The 27,643-nt window shown below is 40.0% G+C and overlaps 1 protein-coding gene across 6 annotated transcripts in view; it reads right to left on the bottom strand.

Moving 5' to 3' along the window:
* The window catches only part of LOC135797891 (uncharacterized), a 93,505-nt gene that overhangs the window by 4,791 nt on the left and 61,071 nt on the right, over positions 1 to 27,643 (bottom strand). For 3 of the 6 annotated variants that reach the window (XM_065310470.1, XM_065310471.1, XM_065310469.1), the window contains exons 3-12: positions 5,875 to 6,045; positions 5,212 to 5,356; positions 5,015 to 5,142; positions 4,092 to 4,421; positions 3,589 to 3,855; positions 2,314 to 2,734; positions 2,055 to 2,260; positions 1,629 to 2,000; positions 1,489 to 1,553; positions 773 to 1,126 (exon numbers count right to left, since the gene is read on the bottom strand). In XM_065310470.1, the coding sequence (XP_065166542.1) occupies positions 773 to 1,126; positions 1,489 to 1,553; positions 1,629 to 2,000; positions 2,055 to 2,260; positions 2,314 to 2,734; positions 3,589 to 3,855; positions 4,092 to 4,421; positions 5,015 to 5,142; positions 5,212 to 5,356; positions 5,875 to 6,045 (2,459 nt within the window). The remainder of the gene's footprint in view (positions 1 to 772; positions 1,127 to 1,488; positions 1,554 to 1,628; positions 2,001 to 2,054; positions 2,261 to 2,313; positions 2,735 to 3,588; positions 3,856 to 4,091; positions 4,422 to 5,014; positions 5,143 to 5,211; positions 5,357 to 5,874; positions 6,046 to 27,643) is intronic. The other 3 variants (XM_065310472.1, XM_065310473.1, XM_065310474.1) reach the window with 3 other exon arrangements.

The raw sequence follows: 27,643 nt of genomic DNA, 5'->3' as shown, positions 1-27,643 counted from the left end.
TTATTATCTCACTATGCATTAAAATTTGATTTAAGAACATTGCCTTCCGCATACTCGTACCTACGGCAAGAGGGGAGAATGAAAATTTCCTCTCTCACATTAATTAATGAAAGACTCAAGTTTAATAGGCCGGCCTTTAATTTTTAATTTAAGAGCGAACCGCATTCATTTAGTGCGTTTTCCGTGTTTCCGGTTTCCAACCCCTTTTACAATTATCCTTCCGTTTTCTTTGTACTCATTTAAAAATTCATCTCGAGGTATCATCTGCTGTAATTTAGGCCGAGCAGATTGTAGAAATCATTTTTTCAGGTTAGAAACACAAGCCAACCAGTCCTAATCACTTAAGTTCACCACTCCCCCGAAATCCGGCTAATTAATGCCGCACCACTGATTCTTCAACGATGGAGCGTAATCACCGCGCGGTGCGAACACACACAGAGAGGGACACAAACTTGGCGCGAGAGAGGGTGTCGGAATCGCCGAGGTTTCAATTACACCCCATTTGTGGTGGGGTGCGATTAATACGGATTATACAATTATACAATCGAATTCGATATTGTTCCTCCTGCGTGTGCTTTTCGATCGGAAACATTCGGTCGCGCGCGCGAATTTATGCCGGCAAGATTTGCACCAAAGGGTTGATTCAATTGAATTAATTTCGGTCACACGCAAAACTCGTTCCGGCCATCAATTAATTTGAATTAATCTAACGGCCGGCAATTCAACCCCTAATCAATGATAGAGCATTTGCAAAAATACAATCACCACTCACCCCATTCGTAGCCTCGTTCAATATGAACTCTTGCAGCGCATGGACGACATCCTGAATAACAATCTTCGTATGATTTTTATTGAGTTCCCGCTCGTCCACTTCGGAGTAACCCAAAAATAGGAACACACCCTGTGGTAAGGAGTACTCATTCGGCGCTGGTTTCATGCAGATGAAGCGCCCCGAGTAACACAGACAACGCCCGCGGTACGCTTGATATGCCGGAGCGGCATGATTGTAGAATGCAAACTCTGTCTTGCATGGCATTCTATCGATGCAAATTGTTTTGCACGCTAGCTTCTCCCCGACTTCGCATTCGCACACATCGGAGCACTCGAATTCATCTTCGTGGTAAATCTAACCAGAAACACACAAAAGTCATCGATTAAGGTTATGTATTATTATGTCATTGTGTCATTTGAAGGTTATGTTGGATATTGTATGATTTATTTTATTGCCGCATTCCGTCCGATGTTAGTTTTTTCCTCTCTAAATGAAAATATCAAGTGTATAAATATGAAGCTTGAGCGCGCGTGCTCTGGAAATTTAATTCAGCGTTTTACGAGTGCCAACGCACACGCAAGTCGCCATTCCTGAGTGGGACAGCACGCAACGTTGATATAATCTGATTAATGTTAATATAGTGTTTGAAGGGTTGGAAATTCTTGGAAATTTGGAAATATGCGACAATAAAACTCAAATTTCTTCTCGAAACTCACCCGCCGAAGACTACCCTCGCGAATATATTGATCAGGAAACTGCGGTCGCTGGACAACGCAATACTCTGTAACGAGAATTTAAATGACAATCAATATTTGATGAGCAATTTCCTCATCCATCATACGCCGAGAGTACTTACTCGGAGGAAGCGTAGTCGTCGCCATTGTGGTAGTCGTGGTCGTAGTCGTCGTGGTCGTAGTGGTTGTTGTCGTGGTCGTCGTAGCTTTTGTCGTCGTAGTCGGAGGGATAAACTCCGTCGTAGTAGTTGGAGTAGTTGTGGGTTTTGTTGTAGTGGTTGTCGTTGTGGTAGTCGTAGGACGAGTTGCAGGCGGTGCTACCATTGTAATTTGCTGTGGAAGAGTATAACTCGCACGCGCCGGAGTTGTCGTAGGAATGATTACAGCACGTTGGGTGGTTCTCAACCGGGGGGTGGTTCGTGGAGTGGTTGAGGTTGTACTTAACTGTGCGAGGCTTGCTGCTTTCTTTAGGTGGAAGTCTTTTTGGGACTCAACTGTAGAATATTATGATTTTAAAACTGTAAAGTAAGGTTATTTGTTTGACATACCAACACAAGGATTGACCCAGAGGAGTCTCTGCCATCCTAGGCATTCGTAAAGTTGGGTCATGTCAGTACCCTTGCATGCACAAGTGGTCCTGAGGTCAGTCCCAAGTATACCTAACATTGCCATGCGACAATCTGAAGGTGACCCTGCGCATTTTTTGGTCACACTGTCCACAGCACATGATTGCTCGTAGTGTTCCAAACGCGCTCTATAAAACCATTGTTTTACATTGTTTTAAATTATTAATTATAATTTACTAACCTGCATTCTTTGCTTTCCCTGCATGTTTCCGCCAAACTCAAACATGTCGGCTGTGGAGCGCCCTCTATGCGCTGCGCACAAACCGGATGTAACTTTTCTTGCGCCACCATGCACGTATCATGCTTATTATCTGTTTTCTTACACAAACAGAACGCAATCTCAATGTTCCACGGAAAACTCGGTTTCCGGTAGAACGCTTGCAGCGCCTCCATGCACGAATTACGATTACACCGTGACATATCACAGTGGTGCAAAATGGGCGCCAGCATCATGCGGCAGTTGTAGTTCTGCTGGCAGCTCTCCATCGCCACGTGGCATGTACTTTGAAATACCACTTTTGACTGCTCCGCCACAGCGGTGGTGCCGCCATCGGAAGTGCTGTGATTGCCGTTCGCACTGCGACTCGCCGGATCCGTGGAGCCTGAAAACCGTCAACGTCAAACCACGTGGCATGTGACGCACACTGCCCCACCAAGAGATACACAAGAGAAATACACAAACAAAAATGGTTGGTTACATCCGGTCGGAATTGGTAAATACACACATGTACAAAGTAACGTTGGTATTGCGTGCGCCATCTTGATTGAGAACAAAACACACACACACAATATTTAAATATTTTTGTATAAATAGAAAGAGATAAATAGATTATGAGGATGATACGATTTGCGTGCTGTCAATTTTCTGTCAAACTGCCAAAAAATGTATACTCTCGGCCACGTGGTCGGCATGCGGCATGGCGGCGGGCATTCTACGGTGGTGCCAGGGGCTGCATAACCTCAACCTTAGTAAGTATACTGCACAGTGCACTAAAAACTGGTTTACGTAATATCGTCATGATCAGCTTACAGTGGTAAACTACAAAAGGTAAAATGTACGGCTACGGAGATGATGAGAAACAAAATGGCGACGTTTATTCTGTCGGGTGTTTACAATGTGGTGCAAATGTTTCGGCGGAATCACGTTCGGAAACATGGCCGACCGCACGTGTGTCCAGATAAACAATTGAATAGCGTCGGGCAGTCGGCCGTCACTCTTCGTGATAAGCTAATCTCGGGGTTGGAACGAGATAAATCTGTCAAAACGCGTGTGTGATACGTGACAACGTACCACGAAATAAGTTTACATGTTTTGAATATCTATATAGTTGACAAGTGAGGTTATGAGTGTACTTACGGTCACATGTTGAGAAATTTTGAAGGGTTTTTTTGGTTTATGGTAATTATTTTTTGATTTTTGCCCGTTTTGTCGTTGACTTTTAGACCAAATACGTACTTTGATGTTTCTGATGCTGGGCGGGCGGCATGATCAGGTCCAGATCGTCCTCTTCGACGTTGTTGTTGGTGTTGTGGGTGTGTGGGTTGTCGACGTGGTGGGGCCTCGCGCGGTGCTTGAGCACGCTGACGCTGACGCGATCGTGATCGGCGTGCGCCTCACGGCCATTCGCCGCGTCGACGAGCGGATTCTCGACCGCGTCGCCGTCGCCGAGCGGCCCCAGGTCCGCCACCGAACCGCCCTCCTCGGCCACCACCCCAGCCTTCACTGCAAAACAAGCGGATGAACGACGGACGCCGGCATTTCCACCGAACTTCTTCCTCCGACCCGCAAACACACCTTACGCGACGGCGGGGGATGAAAACACGCACACAAAACATTTACAACGAACAACAAAACAGAAAAACAATACAATCTAGTAATATATAAATTCATATATAAAATAGTGCCAGAGTGTGGTTATGATTGTATGGAGGTGTAGTAAAAATAAAAATAATCATTACCGTGACGTGGGTTGTTCACGTTGCCAGCGGTGTCGTTGCCCAAGCCGGTGCTTACAGTGCTGAAGGGTGCGTTCTGGTGCTGGTGATCGTGCTCGTGCTCAAAAGTGAGGTTAGGATTGAAAAACTCATCCGATTCGGACTCAGATTCCTTCTCCGATTCGAAATCGGCGACGGAATCTGAATCTGAATCGACGTCTGCAATTTTTGACTTTTGTGGATCGTGAAAAAGAAAATACGGGTAGAGATTCGTCGGTGGGGACCAGAAGTTTTCGAAAAACTCGCGGTCGTGATTTTGTGCATCTAGCATGCCGGATGTGAGCGGAAGGAGGTCTGAAACAGAGAGTGCAAAGACAAACCAAGTGCAATAATAGTGCAATACAGTGTGTTCATCAGAAAACAAAAAATAATATAAACATATACACAGAATATATAGTTTAGATTCAATTCAGATTTGCACCAAAAAAAGTAATCTGGTAATGCAATTTTCGTGCGTGTCGATTCGAGCGTAGATAATTGCCTAACTGACCGCACGGCACACACGTTTACGTCCGTGACGGACATAACCTCAACCAACGTCCATTCAAAATGCCAAAATGTAAAATGAGCAAAATGCAAAAATCTAAAATCTGGTGCAATATAGCAGTATAGCATTAGCGGTTAATGACATAACAGGTGATGTAGTATGTTGAATGATTAGTTCGAAATGGTGAGTGATTAATTGTGATAATGGCATTCATGTGAAACCTGCACTAATTGCTCACTAGTAGATAGAGAATAGTTAACTTCCGATCAATCCGGTTTAATTCGAGAGTAATTTTAGAGTAGTACTGAAAGAAATTTCGTAACACAGTCTGATGGAGGAATATGGAATAGGGAAATGGGTGGTAGAGCCCGCGGGGGTAGATGCAGACGAGAGTACTTACCAACGCACGGATTGTGGTTGACCATGCTGAAGATGCGATCGCAACGCTTTTTCATGTGATTGTTCGGGCAAATGCAGCCGAACATCGGCGAGCGTCGCAGATTCGCCCACGAATCATGACAGAGACCTCTGTCGGACACAATATAAATATTCATAGATTAAAAGGGTTTGTGCTTAAAATTGGTTATGTTCACTTACCTGTCCTCCATTCGGCATTTGTTATCTCGCACCTTGCAATTCAACTTGAAATCGTCGTACAGTTTGATACATTTTTTCTCCTGCTGGCAGACGGACAGTGCGTGATTGCACGTGGGCAATGCGTCCACAGGATAAGGATCTTTTTCTGAAAATAATAATCTTTTTAGGATTTTTACACTTCAAAGGATTTTTTTTCCGCCTGCGAGAGAAAAAAGTCGGAAAAATTTCAGTCGGCGAGTCTGTTGCTGAGATTTTTCCTCGTTTCTCATTCCCCATCGGGCAATGGCGATTAATCAGAGCGGCTAATAGTGGACGCCGGACGCTGATGGCCGCCGGGCATAATAGGAACTCGTCTTGCCTGAAAAGTGCGCATCAGTCGGGATGAGACCGGGAGTCGAGTCGAGTTCGCGAATCGAGTCCGGAGAGAGGTCTCAATCCCGTTCAATTTATCACCGCCAGAGAGAGGAACGGTCATTTGACAAAGCATTTGCATCGTTCTCAGACACACATACACTTACAAGAAGTCGGACACAATAAGACAAAGTGCAACAGCGTTGATTTATTACATTCAACCAATTTAATTGTAGCTGTTTTATAAAACATTTACCACAACTATTTGAGTGTAGATGGCGTGGTGGGATAGTAAAAATGATTGCTACTAACCTTTTTTGAGCACAAACACACAGGGATGATCGAAGAGGAAATCCCGAAACGAATTGCATTCGGGATCGACGTGCGGCTCCCGACAGAGGCACGTCGGCTTGAAGAACGGGAACGCTTGCAGCGTACGCAGCGCCGCCTGACATTTTGTCACCGTAACTGTTGAGCAGGCAACTGAAACAACACAAAATAACAATTTTACTAAAAATTATATGTAAATATATAAAACAAAAAATATTCAATTTAATTGCTGATAACTATAAATTCAACAAAATTCAATGATTATTGTAACAGCAAACAACAAAATGTTAACAACAGTTTGGGCTGTTGTTGTGTTCATTTTGTACTATTCCCAAAATGCAAAATGCAAAACTCGATGCCCGACATGTTTCTCTCACAAATTGCGCTCGCAAATTGTGAATTAATCCGGCGGCAATTATTTCGCGCGCGCACCTGGCTGCCATGTTTCGCAAACATAGGCAACACACAATGCATACATAGCACATGTTTGTTCCAGTCGCTATTTTCGATATGCGTAATTTTGCAGGCAAATAGAAATTAAGAAAGTTTCGCGCATAATTGCATTGGTGAAGAGGGCAGGGGGCAGCCCAACATGATGAGGGGGCCGGTACATGAACGAGAAGGACGCAACAAGCATCCCTTACGAAATTGATGCTCGACCTGAAGTGGCCGGAGGGCGCGGGACGTTAAAGCGAGCCGGCAAGAAAATTGCAATTAAATTAGAATACTGAAATGCAAACCTCGGGTAGCACCGGCGTGCGCGCGGAGGTTTTATATTAAAATTAACGTGGAATGAAAGAAAAGAAAAGGGGATGGAATTTTGAAGACGTTTTAATAATAAAATAATACGAGTGTGTATAATGTAAGATGGGCGTAATTAAATACTAATTATAACTAATGTTTGCAATTTTGGTTTGCCATTTATTTTAGCTCTCTAGGTTAATGGGTTGTCCTGTAATCATCGTTTTAAGTTTCATAAGCTCCGCCCATGAATATGACACACAACAAAACAGTGTTGCCAGTTTTACATAGGTGGCGCTTTAAAAACTTTAAATCAAGATTACACAAAAACTATTCAATCGATTTTAAAACAAAAAATTCTAATCAATAAAACAGAACAAAAACTATCAACACACTGTATAATTTTATTTAAAATTCGTTTTCACTGAGTTTATGTTATGTGAAATCCAAATCGAATGGAAATTGTCCACCGGTAGAATCCTCGAATATCGAATTGAATCGAGAATTGCGGTGGTAGTAATGTTTGCCGAACCGCCCCCGTGCCACCCGCCCGCCGCTTTAAACTGGCCATCAAATATCGATGGTGCGTAGTTAGCGGTGCAGGCACTAACGACGCCGATTTGTATGGCCGCATAGAATAAGCTGCACGAATTGTAACTAATTCCGGCTGCAGTTGTATAACGAAACAGGAAAACCGGAAAACAAGAAGACTAAACAAACACGGGACCATCACGTTTTCAAAAGCAAATCATTTTTCCACACGCAATGAATATCCCCATAAATATTTAATTAATTACACGTAGAATAAATATTAAAATAATTATAACGTCACATCATTAACATTAATTTATTAATTAATGTAAAATCACGTATATTTTATTATTTACTCGTACTTAGAATTAGAAACCCAAATGCAAGAAGTAACTAAAGTGTGACACTATGCTTTTAGTTTTGAAGAACACAAGAGTTTCTGCGGTAAAATATGGCGTCTTTTAGTCTTGGCGTTTTCCATTCGCTGGAAACTAGTTCTTCTCGGTTTTAAAGCGTGCGCAGGAAAGCATTGCATTCGACTGCGGTGCACTACAACGACGGTGATAAATATCAAGTTATACGCTCCGCCACCATTTCTTAAGGCTAGCACTGTGAGCAGATATACAAACAACCGCCGTTTGCAGTGTGTTTATGCTTTGGCGAACAGCTCAACATCTAGCGCCGGAAAAATATTCACTGTTGTTTATAACCAAATCATGATATTTATCATTTTATGACTTTTTTGTCTTTCTGTTACTCTTGATATCAAACAGATGAATTATTATTATTTTACTCAAAAGACAAATAAATCTCTGGACATACTGTATATCTGCGGAAAGAAATCCTTTGAATACGCTTAAATGATGTCTGAGGTATTTTTACTACCGCTGTGGTGGTGAAAATATTCTCATCAAATCCCACTTGCCACCCCTTTGCTGGCACCCGCTATCATCCTTCGATAGAATGCCAACCCTAACCTTAGTTTTGTGCCCTATTGAGATGGGTTCGAGGACGAAACCGCTGAGATTTACACCGTGGACGTGCGCACTCTCGCCGCCGCCGCGAATTATTAATAATTCATAACGCGATGAAAGTTTGCGAAAGTTTCCGGGGTGCGTGCGCGGCGCGTTTGCACGGATTTTCCAATTTCGTTTGGGGACGCCGCCACCGCCGCCGTCGACAACGTTTTTCCTTCTCACGTTTCATTCGCCTGGGCTAGGCCAACGGAATGAAAATCTCGCAAGCCATGAGAGGTATCTTACAAAGAGGTTTGTGCGTGGAATGGGCACAAGAAGACAAGTCTAAAAGTGTGCAAGTGGATTTTTTTCGGGTTTCAGATCTGAACGAATCGAGAAATTCGAATGCGCCGTACAGAAAATGTAAAAATAATGTTATTTGATATTTTTTCAAGCATAACGATACCACGAAGATTTTCTGGTTGTTATCGTAATTTAGCTAATAAATTCACCAGATTAGATTACAAACTCTTTAAGGATGGTGAATTTTATATTTTGATGCTGATGTATATTTTAGTGATGTTTGCTGGAAATTAAAACAAATGTTGCACAAAAAGAAATTCGCGAGTTGATTTTCTCCTTTTGCGCGCTTCACAATCGCTGAAAACAAACATGGGACTCACATTTGGCGCGCAAAAACAAGGACGAATTTACGCGTCACTCTGACGGGCGGCTGGCGGGATTTAAAAGCGCTCGGTTTTATTTCGTTATTTCAGTGCCGCTGCGCAAACACCGACTCAAGGACAAAGCGTGTGCCGTGTGCAGGACGCAGCAGGACATGCAAAGGAACAAAACCGGCCCCGAAAACGTGCAAAACGCGCACCGGCGCGAGCTACAAGCAAAATTACATTGTAGATGACGATGACTATGAAGGGATGGCGATGAGAATAAGGACAGCAGGTGAAGCGGGTAACAGCACCGGCAATGGCAATGGCAATAACGACCCGCTGGCAGCGTCAGGACGAAAATTAAATTAAATTCAAACGTGCGCGACAGGTTATTCATCCTTCTTTTAAGCGCGAACGCGTCGCATTTTACTATATTCAGCATATTCCGCACATCCTCATAAAAATCTACTTCCGGGTCGGTAGATATCAGGATTAAAGCAAAGGATTCAACTATAATGCGATGCAAATCAAGGACTAGCCGGACGGATATTAATCTCCAGGACTCATCCATGACACGCTGTTGTAAATTGTGATATGGGTGAGGTCCTCCATACCCAAAAGGATTCAAGTGTTGAAATCAACTTTCTCCCGGAACCCTCCAACACATCCAACGCATTTGTAATTTTAGCATCAATATCAATATTTCAAAATGAGAAAAATTCAAGTTACAATTTTTTCCCGGAGAGAAATGTTTGTTTGTTCGGAAATTTGCAACCAAAAGCCAAAAGTTAAACCAAAAGTTAAAGTCTTGAACTCCATTTGCAAACTCAAATCCAAACAAATTTATCCCAATATCATACACGCGACCCCTCCACCGACATTCGCAATGTGCAGTTACACAGTTATAGAAATTGCTGCACGATACGCGGATGCGTCGAGAAAGTTTCCAATTGAATTCGCCTCGATGGCATGAGTTTCTAAGTCCTGTGTACAGTGAGGGTCGCACGCAAGTCTAAGATACAGAATGTCGATGGTACATTCTGATAGTGGCTGATATATATCACGGATGTAAATGGGATGCAACCCTCTCGCACTATCTGTTTGAAAATCTAGAGGACTTCTTACTTTTGGGCTCAAATAACATAGGTTTATTTCGGGTGACACCCTTTATATATCCAATATTGCTGGCTGGTAATCTAGTAAGCCTTTCCGGGCTTTATTACTTTCGAATCTTGGCAAAGCAAGCCAAAAAGGGCCATTAGACTAATTGATAAACTCAAACGACTGGTTTTTTCCAGGCCAAGAAGACACAAAACCTAAATAAGGTTTTACTATTGCAGAATATACGATTGTCCAAGGTTTACTAGGTCAAAGGCGGTCAAAGTTTACAAACTTCAAGTATTCAAGATCACGCTCAAATTTAGTCTGATACAGAATTGAATGGAATTTTAGCGATCACTCAACTTTTTTCTATAGGTGCTGATATGTTGTAATGAAGGCGCGATGACTTGCGAGAAGGGTTTGAATAGCACGTGTTTACCAGCGCCACGCGGCTCTTTTTAGGTAGAGGGCCATGAATATCGGACACGTTTACATAGACTCTTCGTGTTTTCCAAGTCTACCGAGTGTTAGAAAACATATAAACCGCATAAAATCATTTTAAAGCAAAAATAAATTTTCTGATACACTTTGTATGTTATTCTTACAGCTCGTGTAGAATCTTTTGTGCCTCCTTCACTCCTTGTAGGTGATTGTGTCCCAGTCTCTGACAGAATGGAATTTCGTGAGTTTAAGCGCCGTCGAAAATTTTGTTTACGTTACGACATCGACATAGTGGGAGGGTGGAAAAACGCAGGCGTATGGAAGGGGTCAAAAAGCGCAAAAGGGTAAAGTACTTTCAGCGTTGCTCATCCGAGGAATTCCACGAGCACATAGATAAGACCAAACATGAACCAGAACTCCATCCGGGCGCACAGAGCCAGTAAAGTTATTTTTTTAGGACAGCTATTGTAACATATTACAGAAGACCCTTTTAGTTTATAACTAAATTTGCATCCACTAACTCGCGAATTTACAAGAGTCTAAATCAATGTCATTTGTGTAACAGGTCTTGACATGGTCCGACCATCGTAATATAAGTAGAGGTTATGGTACTTTCGGAGAGTAAGTATATTGGAATGAGCGAAGGACGCCGCGCACGCGGATCAATACCCGACCACCTTGAATAATTTATAAAAGCGTTACGGCCGGCTTTCATTCCGTGGAGGTTGAAATTCGCGCGCGGCGGCGGCGGCGGCGGAAGCAACTCGACCAATGCAAATCTCCGAGTGTCTCCGCCGTGTCTCAAACACAGAAAATCATCTAAATATGAGGTTTACCTATCCGTGCATTTCTGAGCTGTCCTCATTGTCGACGTCCTTCGTGCATCGTGCATCCTTTATGAAGGAATACTCCGCAATCCGGGAGAATGGAACTTTAGTACATTCTTCACATCTTCATGCGCGTGAAGTTTTTTTTCTCTTCTCTCCGCGCTATGCAAGTTGACGATGAATTTCGCATTCATGCATGCGCGACCCACTTGAGGATGCTATTGTCTGAGCACTCCGCACCCTTTGTCCTTACTCCCTCGTCTGTCTGTGTCTCTGTGTAATTTCGATTTCTGCAACCGCACGCGCGTCTTTCATTTTTCGCACTCGTGGATCTTCTTTTAATCCCGCAAAACTCACCCCTGGTTTGTTGTGTTTTTTTACCGTGCGCTCGGTGTATCCTCATCCACTTAGCTTGGTTTATCGCACCCTACATGGCATAGTATACCAACCCTTAAGTTATATACCTTTGCAGTCGAGTTTTTCAATAAGTACGCAACTATTTGTCGGTGTGTGGGTGTAAGTTAGGATAGTGAATAGGAGTCTGGGATAAATTTACATGTCGCACGTCGACAAAGTGACAAATATTCTATCGTCGATGCGGGCGCACGCTCCCGCGACGCCTGTTCATAAATATTACGGATGTCGAGACGCCTTTTTAAATAGCCATGATATTTTCACCGGAATTGATGTGCGCCACCGTTTGCATTCATATTTCAACGCGTAAACTATGTCAATTCACGTCTTATATTTTTATTTTTATTTTTATGCAACGTTAATATTTTAAGAATATGAAATTTGTTGGCTGAGGTTATGTGAGTGGTTCGAATGCGGCAGAAATTGGATTCTGTTGTTTTGGTTTGTTCATTTTAAGTGGTTTTATGCTGAATCTCACTTTAGTTTTCCGGAAAACACCGAGGCGAAGGACGCGACGTGACCTATGCGGGAAATTTACGACTGCCCGAAACGTCAAACTCTGCAGCACGGAACTGACCAAATGTTACACCCGCTAAGAAAGCACGTTCGAGTGAAATATTAAACGAATATATTGAAAACGCGCAAAGGGATAAGAGCAAAACAACAAAAACAAACAACGCGAATTTATGATGTAAAAGTAGGCGGAATAAAATTTAAAACTTCATCATAAATAACCACAAAATTTTAGAATATTTTAACGTTTGTTTCATTATTCTACGATGAATAGTTCTCGTGTAATTTTAATTTAAAGTTTAACAAGCTCCGCCTACTACGCCGATAGGTGGCGCTTTAAAAACTTAAAATCAATATTCCCAAGAAACTACGCGGTCGATTTTAATGAAAAAAATGCTAATTAAGTAATAAAAACTTTCTTTATGCACCGACATAAATATAATATTAATAACATGCATAATTCTTAGTAGAAAAAATAATAAATATGTATTTTTCTGTGATATACTAAACCATAACCTATTTTGACGTAAATCTACGATATACCTTGTTCCTTTTCCACTTTATAGCATGAAAGAACGGCACGTCAAGTTTGATAACCAAAGTATGATGTAGCAGGCACAAAAGTAGAGGAAAAGACCGAACAAAACTAACAATATATAACAACGTATGTGATGCATCCACGCAGAACGAATTGTATTCCGCTAAGAAAACGTGCCCCAGACTAAGATGAAGAAGAAGAGTTGGAAGAAAAAGTTGAAAAAGTACTCGGCTTCTGGACGTTTGTAATTTGATTACTTTCAAAAGGTCTATTATATTCCCGGGCGCTACACCGGCTTCTCCATTTTCTCTCCCGACTCGTCGGGATGATCGAAGAGAAAACGCGCGCACGCAAAAAATTCCCGCACAAAGTCAATGAAACATGAAGCAATCATAAATACTTAGTGCGCGGAGGCTTTTAAAACACTAGTACCGTAATAATAACAAGAATAACAATAGGAAATTGTATTGTTTGGGGTCTTTTTAAGGCTTAGCATTACCATGTTAATATTTAATGTTTGGTTTTGTTTAGTTTAGTTTCTGTTTGTGCCGTTGTGAGAAGACACGTCCCAAAAGGGCTGATGTCATCCGAACTAATGGATCATCTCGGCAGGTAGAACCCGGAAAAGCAGTCAAAAACCCCCAGCGTTCACGAAAGCAGCGAACGAAAATCGCCCGTAATCGCAAGCACCGTAGCTGATTATCGATAAATATTTTATGTGCGAAAACGACAACTGACATCTCTACCTTTGCCGAACGTTTGACATCTGACGCAGGTAAGAAAAGTCTAAATTTATCGCCGAAAACTCAACAAAAAAAGATTATAAATAAAATTCTTCTACAGCGCATGCGTAGATATTCAACCAATCATGAGTTTAAAATAGGGCGGAGCATAAATTCTTAAAATTCTATTTAAATTCGTATTTTTACGCGATTGTGTCTGAAAAAACATTTCCGAACATAAAAGAAAATCCCTTCCGTGTTTTCGGTGCGGAGTGCGCGAAATAAAAATATTCAATGCATTTGAACTTGAGAATCGAGCCACGGACGAATTCCCCGCGCACCGTTTGAGCACGCCGTACGAAAATAAGACGGGCGCGCATCTTTTACATCCGCGCACACTGCACAAAGAAAACTATCGCACGCGGAAAGTTATCGCCGCCGACAATTCCCATACTATTATTGCGGCGACGATGGATGGAATACCGAATGAGGCGGCGGCGACGGCGGCGCGCATACTCGCTACATTTTCTATTTTTCCAATCTATTCTCAATTCACAATTCACGCTGGAAAGAAAATAAAACATTCCGCAACGGCTTTAATTGAGTTTTTAACAAAATTGTTTTTTATTCGGCGAATTTTATGCTTTGTCATACGTTTTATGACATCCCGAAAAACATTTTATCTTTGTGCGCATAAAACACAACAATAAATTGAACGAGCAACAAATGAAAACGAATAAAAAACATTTAAAAAATATGTTTATCCAAAGAAAAACACAAAAATTATGGCAAAAAATACTCACGCTACTTTTGCTCTAAGTAATTGGTTTACTTCTTTGGTTTGCTTCCACTTTTGTTTAACTAAGATTTTATTCATTATAATATATGCTAGTGTAATGTAACAGAAGTAGAATTATGCAAACAAAACAATGAGATATTGTACTTTCAACTGGAGCGTGTCGCGCACGAAGCGGGTACGTAACGAACACGGTAATGAAATGAAATGTTGAAATGTTACTTCGTTTGCTCATTTCTGCATTTTAGACGCGCGGGTGCGCGACGCTGTTATTGTTCATGTTTTTACGTATTACATTTTACGTTTTGTGTTTCGTTTCGGTACAAAATTTAAGAGTAGGTAATTTACTATTGCAAGAAAAATTTGGTAAAAATTAAACATTTAAAAAAATGTTGACTTGTAATTTAATTTCTTTTCATTTTATATGTAATTCATGACCTTGCCTTAAGCATTTTATAATTTTTAGCGTTTATTCCATTATTCTAAAGTTATTAGTTCTCTTGTAATCTTAATTTAAATATATTTATGCTCCGCCCACTAGGTGCATAGGTGGCGCTGCTAAAACTTTGACTCAATATACCATAGAAACTACTCGAATGATTTTAATGCAATAAACTTTAAGAAAATGCAAGAAACCAAAGAAAAATTGAAATACTTTGTTAGATAAAAGTAAAACATTGTTTTATAACAAAATTAAAGGTTGCAATTTATTTTTCTTATGTTTTATATGTAATTCACCACTTTCCTTTGAATATTTTATAATTTTTAGCGTTTATTTTATTATTCTACGTTGAGTAGTTCTCCTGTAATCCTAATTTAAAAATATTTACGCTCCGCCCACTAGTGACCTAGGTGGCGCTGCTAAAACTTTATATCACTAGAACATAAAAGCTACTCAACCAATTTAAACCGTGCAAAAGCTAAAATTTTTATATTTATCTACTTTACGTACTTATATTTATTTCAACCAAAAATAAATAAAAATATATAATTAGAAACGGTAGCGCTGTAATATCTAAACGTAACAGCTGCTCGTTAAATCAAGTTAAATTGTCACGCCGTAAACTGCCCTCATTCCGGCGCATACGACTCGAGCGTGTGCTCATTTTGTTTCATTTCGGCGCGTCCCGCTCGTCAGCTTAATGACGCAGACGATTACTCGCCAAATGAAGTTATCACAATTATAAAAACCATTATGAAATCGTAAAAACGACGCGCCCGGGCCTGCGCGAGAAATTCAGCGCACATTAGCATTAAAGATTCAGTCGGTGTTCATCTACCCGCTCGAATATGGAGGAAGCAGCGTATGACTCCAAGTACCTAGAGCATCCGTACTACTACATCGTATCAGTATCGCGCGCGGTGCGATGAAGCTCCCGAGCTTCAACTTTGACGCGCGAGCATTAAAAAATCATATAGCCCTAATGATGCAACCACCCACGCTCGCTCGCTCACCCTCAAGCCTCAAGAGCGAGCTGCTACTAATTGTATTTAGATTACAATTCAATTCGAGTTGCGGTTGTGAATTTTTCTATTTTTTTCCTTTATATTCTAAACACGAAAATACATTACAACGTGGAAAAGGGAATTTCTACGTCGCGATCAATTTGTTAATCAATTTTCTTTTCTTATTTGTACGTTTTGTTATTCCAGTTATTGTTAACCGACGGTCGACTATTTGGTGAGCAGCTTTTATTCAAATTATTACTTTGAGTGTCGGCCTAGTTGAATGTGAAAAGTATGTAAAGGACAATGGATACTTATAACCTTGATAATTTTTTCGGGTTTTCTATGGATAATCAACTAATATATTACATTCTTTATCATTCGACGTTTTTTCTACGTTTTTACCTCTTTTGGTTGTCGAGTTATTTTAATTTGAAAATATTATGCTCCGCCCATGGGAAGCATAGGTGGCGCTGCAAAAACTTTAATTTAAGATTACAGCTAAACTATTCGCTCGATTTTTATGAAATAAACGCTAATCAATACAAAATTACTAAATACAACAAATAAGTAAAGAAATAAAACAATATAAAAGTTTATTCTATTTTTTACCGTTGCATATACTTTGATATCATTTTACAGCTAACCTATCAGCGCGATTTTCATGAAATAAACGCTAATCAATACAAAATTACCAAATACAACATATAAACAAAGAAACAATAAAGTTTCATCCGTAATATAACATTTTCAATTTTCATGACATTCATGACATTTATACGATTACATTCCAACTATAGCTCATAAAATACTCATTGTTCACCTTTAGTGAATGTTCATAATGACGCCGTCGGTATTCATATCAAAAATGTACACATAAAATATTTATAACCGCCCAAAACGCACTGTATACACACACTTCAAACAATTAAACTTTTGTTGAAATAAAAGCAAACTTCATTACTTCACTCCCCCGTTTAACGTTTCATGCGCATGATTTATTTGCGTTTCCTTTCGATAACTTTTTTTTCACCGTTATTATTTTATTCGTTTTGATTACATTTACTCCACTGGCACTCCAGGTTGCGTCACTTTCGTAATCATGTTTGCGCACTACACACACAATTTCTACCAATAAGTTTTATTCATGCTTTTTTTATTACTGGCGCTGCTGCGAACATTATTCTGTAATCGAGTCGTAACTTTGAGATTTCAAAACGCAGCACTAAACTATTGCATATTGTATTTTCATGCGTGTAATAAGTAATAAGTTCTCTCGTGCTGCGTCATAAGTTAATTTCTGATTTTTACGAGCGTCTATTATGTGCGACGATAAACATGCGCACATTTCATTACAATCCCAAACGACGCTCAACTTATTACCTCTAAAATATTTAATTTATTCATAAAGATATATATTTTTTATCATCCTCATTATCCTCATATAAAAACCAAATAAATTCTTCACCCTTTACCGTTTATTTCAACTTTCTACGTTTATTAGTTCACTCTAAATTTTGATTTAAAGTTTTTTATGCTCCGCCCATAAAATTCCATACATAGATGTCGCTACTAAACCAAATTAAATAAATCTAATCCGTAATAAATCAAATATTCAATCCTTGATATTTTTTCGTTGCGTACATTGATTATTTTTATATTATACCAACGAAAACCATTAATAGATCATAAACCTCCGCGACGTTGATAAGAAAATCGCATTTTTATTAACGCGCCGCCATTTTGAAAGCCTATGTATGTATGTGCGTGTATTGATGGCTGCGGACTTAGTAACTACTTTTTTCCTTATTACAGTACAACATTAAAGCTCTCACACGCGCACACGTCCACATTTAAGGGTTTTCACCCCCTTGGAGTGGTTGTCGCTTGTCGCAAGGGTGATTGTTTGGTGGCCGGCGTTGGTAATTTTATTACTCGACCACTTTTACCAGTTTACCACTTTGGAGGCAATCAACGAACGCGAGGGTAGCAATTTTACGTGCGCAAACGTCGCAAATGCTTATTAAACTCGGCGGGCAGAAATCAGCGATAAACAGTGCTTATAAAAAAAACTCACCACCAACACACAGAAAATAAAAAAAATACATATAAACATATATACAACCTAACTAAACTTTAAATAATTTCTCGCTTAATCATTACGTATTTAATTTTTTCTTCTGTAAAAAACAATTGAGGTTAAAGAAAAAATCATAATGCGTGCGTGGAAAACAACTTGTGTATGATTGGTTGCATAATCGAGTTTTTAATGCTTCACTTCAAGTTTTTTTTCCTCGTTTTGAGCTGTATCAACATTCCGACAAACAGTTTAACAAACGGACATTGATAAATTATTGATAACACCGAACAATTTGTTTAACAACGCTCAAATCAATATTGTCGCTCGCCGGCTAAGGGATGAATAATAAAGTGGCAATTTGTGGCGTTTATCTTACTTTGTGGTTGAATAAATATGTCGCATTAATATTTTCCCGAAATTGATAAAAATTAAAAGTTTACGCGTTTTGAGCCGAAATAAATTTATGTGATAAACTGTGAAACAATTGCGATATGTGGGTATACATACACAGAGGAAAAAACAACAGGGTGAAAAAGGGTCTCGAGGGTCGTTGTCGATAAGAAACGCTCGATTATTTCGAACGTAAATCGCGTCGATTATTCCGGCTGAAAGCGTAATGTGTTTACCCGACAAAATGGCGGCGGCGGCGGGCGCTCGGTTTGAGATTTCAGATTAAACAATCGGCAACCCCCGCGACCCACCCCCGAGTAATTATGAACCGGCCCTTCGGCGCGAGATTTTCAGATTTTCATAATTTCATGATATTGTATGACCTCACGCACCCCGCACAACACGTACACGTGCCCAAAACGCAAATTACAATCGAAAACTTTTACTCGCATAAAAAATAAACAAATATAATTACATTATACACATACAGTGTGTATTAATAAAGGCGGAAAATTGCATTGTATCTGCCAAAAGTATAAATAAAATAAAATAAAATAAAGAAAAAGTGGAGGAACAAAATAAAACCTTTTTTTTCGGGGCGTGGGATAAAGGGTCACGCAGCGAATATAAAACGAATATAAAGCTGATCGAATGTTTCTCACGTTCTCAAGGATTTTCAAGGACCTTAGTCCTTCCGGCCGGACACGCACCAAAACATATGCATAAATAAGGATGTAGGATACAATTGTGATAAATATATCACTCGGAATGAAGATGAAAACATGAAAAATAAAATAAAATTCAGAAAGTCTGCGCTGGGAAAAAATGGTGGTACATTTTTTTTCTGACAAAATCATATTTTTATGTTTTACAAAAAATAGTCATCATCTACGCTTGGATTCTACGTTTATTTGACTTTTCTACGATAATTACTCACGGAGATATTTAAATTTAAAAATTATTATGCTCCGCCTACCAAAAATATGACGTAATATCCGCTGTGGGCGGAGCATAAAAAACTTTAAACTACAATAACATCAAAACTAATAATGCGATTTTAATTTTATAAACGATAAATAATATTATGTATAATATTCTATCTACCAACTTTTATTGACACCCCAAAAATTCATCCCTTAAAATTTTACTTCCAAAGAATTATATTTTGAAACTAAAACTTTGCAGCAAACTTTTTCAACTTTTTGAAGTTTTAAGTGCTTAAAACGGTAACATCAGTCAGCAATCAACCACCCCTCGATTCTAATGCCACCCGGATTGATTCCCGACCATCGCTGGGGAAGTGTGAATTAGCGTGCATTTAACGCGAGCGCGGTCTGAATTCGTAAAACATCCTTACACACTCACAAAATTATACGCTGCCGGATGTACCTGCAGCCGGCAACAACCTCCACACACATACACACCCCCGTCGCGATATTGAGCCGACGTGTTACCGGGCCGAAAGCGATGCGGCGCGAATGAATAAATGATGTCCGACTCGACGGCGCGAAACGTCCCTCTCGAGCGCCCGCGTGCATGTTTAATCAGCATGATTGTATTTTTGTTTAGCTTTTTGTCTCCGCTTTTCCGGGTTAATTATATTTGTGTGACTTTTGCATTTTTTGAATTTTTATCGTATTTTCCTATACAAAATACAATTATATAATTCTATACGTAGTGATTTAGTAAAATTATTGATGAAATTATAAATGTATGAAACGTCAAGATGAATTATTTCGTGTGAAAGCTTCGGAGTAAATAAACGAGAGCGTAAATAATTTCGTAAAATAGTCTGGCTACTTTTATTGATTGTGGGCGGTTGCAATAAGTATTCTCAAGCGTTTGGCGTTTATTTCGACTTTCTACGTTGATTAGTCACCACGATATCTCAATTTAAAGTTTCATCATGCCCCGCCCACTTATTCAATATGACGGTATTTCCTGTCACAAAAAATGGGCGGAGCATGAAAAACTTTCACTTTGAATTGTGACGAAACTAACCGGGCGATTTTTATAAAACAAACAAAAATCAATAGAAAATCTCAAAATTTATCATATTATTATTATTCCAGTCACGAAATTTCAAAATCAGAAAAAATCTTGTGGATAATTTTGCAATTTGTTCTCCCCTCTACACATTAGCATTTTGATGATAAAGAAGAAAAAAACTCAACAAAGAAGAGTGAAAGCGATCGGTAAACGATGATTGTCGACCGGCTCGACATTTTTATTCCAGGCCGCCATCACGTTTCGACAGTCGGCAATAAAGCGTGTCGACTCGTGCGCGAATCCGACATCCGACGTTCTCAATTACGCGCCAAACAAACACTATAACGTACTTGGCTCCTCTCGGATCTGTTCCCGAATAGGCCTACTCCAGCGACGCGAATTGTGCGTACGTGTTTCGCCGACGTGCCTGAGGGATGAGGGATGGCAGCGAGCGCAAAAGTGTATACACTCTCTACACGGCTGCGAAGCTAGAGCGTTTTCGATTGATTGACCCAGTTATCGATGTCGATATTGCTCGTTATCGGTCGTGTTCGCTCGTCGCCGTCGCCGACGACGCTGCACGCCTGATAGTTCATTTTCAAACTAGATTCGATTGTCGATTCAATTCGATGCAGTTTATCGCATTGATAAAAATTTAATTCGATGACTGGAAACGATTGAATTTTATTTTATTCGACTTTAACGACTTTTCGCCTTTTTAGAAAAATAGTCTACAATACCATCTACAATTTAACGTTTGTTTTATTCGTCTAAGATTGATAGTTCTCTTTGAATTTCGATGTAAAGTTATTTATGCTCCGCCCATTAATAGGCGGAGCTTAAAAAACTTTAAATCAAATTTACACAAAACTACTCAACCGATTTTAATAAAACAAACAATAATTAATAACACACATCAAAAACTATCTTAAGAAATAATTTAATTTTACTCGTACATAGATTTTATCCAATCTGAAAGTTTAAGCAAACAATTTTGCATACAGAACATTCCATATGGTCTTCTCGCGAGAATACATTCTGATATTCCGGGTATGTCGCCATTGTTAGCCGGAAGTGCGCAATATCAATGACATCGCGCGACACCAATCGGCGTAGTGTTGCATAGGACCAAGCGTCTGTTTGCGAACGCGTCCTGAAGTGCACGCAAGTGCATCACGAGTGTTTGCATTGTTTTCCGTATTATCTCTATTGCAATGTTAACGCGTTTGTCGTTCAATTGTTCGGGATGCTACTGTGACTACACACGCGTTCGGTGTGCAACCATGTTGACCGCTATTGAACCATTGTATTTGTAGTTGACATTCCAATTTAAACCTCAGGAATTTTCATTAAAAATAATTAATTTAATGAAAATATCACAAAAGAGAAAAATTGAACATGAAAGGAGAAAGATATTTCTGTTCAAAATCGTTTAACGTTTGTTTCAGATTTTTATCTTGAGTAGTATTCGAGAAATCTTGATTTAAAGTTTTTTATGCTCCGCCTACATAAGTTTAAAGTAGGGTTATGAAGAGGCGGAGCTTCCAAAATTTTAAATTAAAATTATGAGAGAACTATTCATCGGATTTTTATGAAAAAAACGACACTCAACTTAAAAAAACTCCAATTTTGATAATTGTAGGTAAACAACCCTTAATATTGGTTTTTGTAATAATAATAAATGATTTTTTGTAATTTTGATATTAATTGCTGCCCTAATGAGGGCGATTATCCATCCATTCAATCAACTTACACACCCACATCAACCCCACAAAACCCCAACCAACAAAATCCATAGTTTTGCTTTTTCCACCGCACATTCTCAGTCGATTTATTCAATAAATGATGAAATTATATTTGGTACAATACTAAACGACCCCGATATTTCATTGTACGCCTCATATTACACACTTACACTTAGGAAGTTATATGAGGGTAGTTTTGTACTCCGCGGTCTGTATGAAAAACGACTTTCCTTTATCTTGTCCACGCATCGGACATCGCCATCGAGGACTCTTATCAGTGATCATTTATCAGTCGTAAACCCTTGCTCGGTGTACAACCCCTTCAAACAAAACTGTAACCAAGCGCTTGACTGATTCGATTTGTGCCCGACTTGAACACGACATAACTCAAGTTATGAGAGAGTGTGCTGCGCACACACAACCGGCCGCGACGGCTTTAAGATGTATCGCGCAAAGTTTGGTTATGTATGACGTTGTGACGTTGATGTGGCGCGATATGAATCGCCGATGCGATATTTCATGCGGCGGTGTTCGACGGGTGGCGTAATCTGTGCTCTTGAGGTTATGAAGCCATGCGAGCCGGTCATTTGGGGGGAAGCTTTTCATTTGATTTTTATTTTTACATTTTCTTTTCTTTTCTCTTCGACGTGCAAAACCGCGGCTGTTAATGCGATTTTGTTTTTATTGCTTTGAGCATTTATTACGATGCATTAACATAAATGTTAAGCGGATAATAATGTAATTTCCTTTTGCTACAAAAACTACATGAATAATAAATTTGATTTTTGTTTAAGTTAAGTTAATTTAAGTTAATTTAAAACTAAAAACTTTCAAGTGACTCCTTTATTTTCGTGTAATTTTTATTTCTCGACGGGCACTCAATGTAAACGAACCCCAAACAAACAAAACGCGGAATTACACGCCCCGTTAAAGGTGAATTATGAAAATAACCCTTTAGAAAATTCAAAGCTCGTTCGCAAAAAGGAACCCACCGGCTCAATAAAAAAAAATCGCTTAATTTTTTTTCTGCGCTCTGTGTTTTCCCATTTTCTTCGCGTCCTCGAATCTTGTTTGTTTGCTCGTCTGTTTGTTTGCCCGGGTGGTGTCGAGCGGTAGGTGTCTTGTTTTCCGGTTTTCCGGTTTTCGTGTGTACGTGGGAATGTTGCCCCACTTTTACCTTCGCGCACTTTGCACCCTGCAGCTTGCACTCAATGCTCATCTGCGTCTCAGCGTCGCCAGGGGGTCGTTTATTGAAGGTGCAAATAGGAAATACGACTGGTGGACAAAAGACGCGTCTATCTGTTTAAATCTTATTAATTTTTATTTAAAAAATAAAAAATCTTTATTTTAACTTTCTTCCGGTTTAAATAATCGCAGTGAATTCACCCTTGTAGGTCATGGTAACACCGCAAGTTTTTTCGCATTCTTCGCAAGTTTCTAAGGTCACAATAGCGTAATAAAACCCCAAACAACCCCTAACAATCAACTGCAGTTTAAAACTAAATAAAAACTACTTTATTCCTCAAAAATTAAAACTTTCACAAAAATATTCCAATATTTCAAATTTTACTTGATGTAAAAGTTAATTTAAAATGTCTAACGTCTAACCCTTATTTATCCACCCCTAGACGTCGACACTAACCTAGATTGATTGCGAAATAAATTTTTATTTGCATCCGTTTGATGTAAAACGTGCCAAATCAGAAATCAAACGAAGTGCGACGACGAGAAGTAAAACGAAGTTAAGGGATGTTAAGCGATGATCAATGAAGAACGATGCGAAGTGCGACGTAAAGCAATGCAAAACGATAAATTTCGCCGCGCGCAGAAAGCTGATGAAAACTGATGAGAAACGATTCGCATCAAGTCAAAGTACAAAATGTAAATATTACCTCCACTTACACGCGGACGGCGTTAAAAGCAGCGCAAATGATGAACACGATGATAAAGACGCGCGCGCGCGGCGCGAAAACATGATTATGATAGAAGACGAAAAGACGAAAACTGCTTTTCTCGCCGACCGAAAAAATTCCACCCACTCCATCACTTTGCCACTCAAAAAGGTAGTTTATTTGCATTTGCGCACCACTTTGCTATTTTCGCCGAAAAAAAACGTGCCAGGCAGTCACAAGAAGTAAAAAATAAAATAAAAAAATAAAAATAAAACACGTTTTATCAAGTTATTAACCTGTGTGTTTTTACCATTAAATAAATAACTTGATAACACGTAACTTAAAGTCATTTTAAACTATCCGCTGAGTAAAAATTGATGAAGACATGTTTCGCCTCGTTAATTCCCCAGCGTTCATCTCACCCTCGGAGTCGTTCTCTCCGAGGGTAAAATATTAAACGGCTTTTCATGAAATTGAACGCTTAGGGATGTTACACGCGTGTTTCCGTTGCGCACGGCGCTCGATTGCCCGCGGCACCACCCCGATCCACCACTATCAAACTTTCGATAGCTACCCTCTTAGGTGGTGAAGTTCGTGGCGGTGGTGGTGGTGGTGTTGGTAGTGGAATTGAAGGCTCGAAATGAAATTTCTTGTCTTGTCTTGTTAGCGGGCGCGCGCGTGGAAAAATGAAGTGGATTGCGCGAATCGACCGGAATCGAGTCGAGTCATTCCGTCAATCCATCAATCCTCGTTAGGGTGCTTCATTATCGCGGACAATTTCCACCCCTGAGTATTTTTTACCTCACCGGGGCGCGTGGTGGTAGAAAAATGAGTGGATTATGTGCTTTCATTGCTTTCAGGCAGAGATTTAACACATTTAAATGACTAAGGGTTGAAATTACAAGCATTAAGGGTAGTTTATGTAAAAAAGCTTTAAAACCGTGTGATTTACGTCACATGCATGCCGTTTTTACCACGTGTAGTCTATTTTCAGCGTTTTACTGTTTAGTCCTTCCGGTGGTGGACGGACACATCGAAGGGGTGCGTTCGAGAAAATCATATTGATTTAGGTCATTCCTCGCACGTCGCACCGGCGACGCCATTTTCACGTCGACGAGAGGCCGGAAAGTTGACCGAATCGATTGTCGTCCCGTCCGGCGTGTCCCTCTGATCGATGGTGATATTGCTCACATGTGAACTTACCACCACCATCATAAGGGGTGGTTTGGCCGGAAAGGGTTGCGCCGTGCAGTTTGCACCTCAAACGTCAGCACGTCCACACGTCAGCATGTCACTGCAGACCGCTACCTTACCGAATGTGAAGAGGGGGTTGAGGAGTGTTTACTGATTTCGCCCGAATGCATTGGGGTTGATGGGGGATGATGATGTGGTAATTATGTCAATGCAATGGGGTGGACGAGGACACGTTATTTCAATAATGTCCGGATGCTCAGCACAATTTGCATAAAACACCCCTCAAGGGGGTGAATTCAACTATATCGACATATTTAGATCTAAATGAGAGGTCAGGTGATAATTTACATCCTAACACTAATAAATAATTATTTTACAACAAAAATAAATTAAAAATTTTAAAATTTTAAAGTTAGGTTATGTTTTGTAAGATTTCAAGGGTTGGAGCACATTTTTCCCGCTTCACCCTCAGCCTATCGACCGACGTGCTCGTGTCATGCATGTGTGCATGCACGCCCGCCGTCTCCGAATCGATAAGACTCGCTAAAGGGTGTTTCGAGCCGCCCCCGAAGGTGCGCTTTAGAAATTCATACAATTCGGTTCTTACTCTTACAATCTACCACTCTTACTTCTTATGGTATAAGTAAAACTACCAGCAAAGTCGTGGTTAAGGTTTGAAACAGTCCGGGGGTGGTCAGGGCGATAACAATCAGCATGCTTTGACCACCGGCCGGCATAATAATCATAATAATATGTTAGGAATTTAAAAACAAAAGTTTTCTGTATATGCAAAAAAAAATTCCTATATTTATAGTTTATATTTGAGGTTATGTTGTAGTGTCAAAAAATAATTATCAATATTTAAAGGAAACTTTAGGGTGTAAAGTAAGAAAACGTTTGACCTTTCATGCTAGTATAGCAGTACGTGCGTTACGTGCGCTTGTATAAGACGCGATTGTTTTGCGCCCCTATTCAGCAAAGGGGTGAATTTTCAATCCCGGGCGCAGCGCAAGACAATCGCAAACCGCCCGAGGTCAAAAGCTTTCTTAATGTTTCATGTTATCGCAAGCTCAAAAGGCAAAGTTATGCGAATCATGAAAATTTTGATCAAAGTTTATCTGAAGCGAAGTTTTAATTCAATATCTATACATATACATAACCTATTCATAACCTAACCTAACCTCACCTAACCTAACAAAAACTTAATTTTTGCAGTTTTTGACTTTTTGCCTGCCGCGTGGTAAAAATTGCTTATGAAATGTGACATGGCAATTTAAATTGTTGAATTCGCCGTGTGAATGTGTCACGTGTGTATGCACACGTCCGTATTTCCGGTTTTCTGCTTTTCGGCATATTGCCATCGAAACGCAAATAAATCGTACGGCCGTCGTCGTATCGACATACCCCAATCGGAAACCGAACCTCCGCATATTCCAAACATCCAAATTTACTTTCCGGTTTTCATCCGCCATGTCACGATTTGTCGCGGCTATCAGACCGGCGGGGCGGGAAGGGAATTGTCCGAAATCGTTTAATTTATATTCCTTACTGCTATCACCAATCAGATGTGATATTTATCTGTTGTGATTTACGTCAACGCAATAAATTAAACAATTATAACCCAACATAACCTAAAACATCATCACCCAAAAAGAGAGGTTAGGTTGTATTGGTATTGGAGACTCAAACAAATTACGCCTCCACTAATTTCTAATTTCGTCGCCGGCGGAAAACCGTTTAAACTTTTCATTTTCATCCCGCGCGTTTCGGCAGAGACCTTCTTTGGGCCGTGCTCCTTCGACAGCTTTGACAGTCGAATCGATTGCGTCCTCTCCTCTCTGACAGAGGTATGAACGTCGTCGTCGTGGCGGGTGCAAAGGGGGTGGGTTCGGGTTTTAATCAAAATGCCATTATTACTCGGCGTCCGCTGGAGAATTCATTTTGATAAATCAATTCGACGCAGCGGAAAATCTCATTGCGCGGAAAATTGCCGTACAAAACTGAAAATTCCACCCTCCATCACATCAAAACAACCCAAACGTAAACCAATATTCCATTCATTGGTTACAATCCACGTTTATAATTACATTTTAAACAAATTCAACAAAATTAAGCAAAACTATTATTATTTGCAATTATCAAGCGGTGATATCAAAATGGAAGCTTCAATTACCTGCAGTAATATTGTTTAACACCCCTCAGACTCAAAATCATCCCCGATACATTTCCTGACATATCACGTCAGTGGAATTCTCTGTACTTGGACTTACATTCCACCAGTCGTGTTGATTGGGGTGAAAGCTCATTGATGACACAACACTCCCACACCCCTAGCCAACACGAAGGGGTAGCTAGGTCACGCATTACACAATCAACTCATCATGGACACTGACACTGACCACCACAACACGTTAAATGTGTTTAGCACCCTTAATATTAACAAGCATTAAAAATAGGGTTGATTTTATCCAGATAACAAGATGGCGGAGAAAACGTGTGGGAACACGCGAGATGTAATACTTCCGGTTTTCAATCTGCGCTTAATTAGAAAATTATCACGACGTGCGATCACGATTCGAACCTAATCTAACCTTAAAATGATTTTATATTTTTCTGTGTGTGCCACTGACGTTCAATTAGCATATTTAAACTTGTCGTTTGCAGACCGGAAAAGTCAACACAACGAGTGAAATTCACCGGAAACGCCACAGAAACTTTTTTGTCCGCGCAAAGTTTCGCCGCGTTTGTTTTGTGGTTTGAGGTTAGG

Source organism: Atheta coriaria, unplaced genomic scaffold (genome assembly GCF_025399875.1).
Source record: "Atheta coriaria isolate IRGN ID8LTWV9N9 unplaced genomic scaffold, Caltech_Dcor_3.1 hic_scaffold_8_pilon, whole genome shotgun sequence".
Lineage (NCBI taxonomy): Eukaryota > Metazoa > Arthropoda > Insecta > Coleoptera > Staphylinidae > Dalotia > Dalotia coriaria.
The sequence above is the reverse complement of the archived record's forward strand: the minus strand, read 5'-3'. Positions and strand labels throughout refer to the sequence as shown.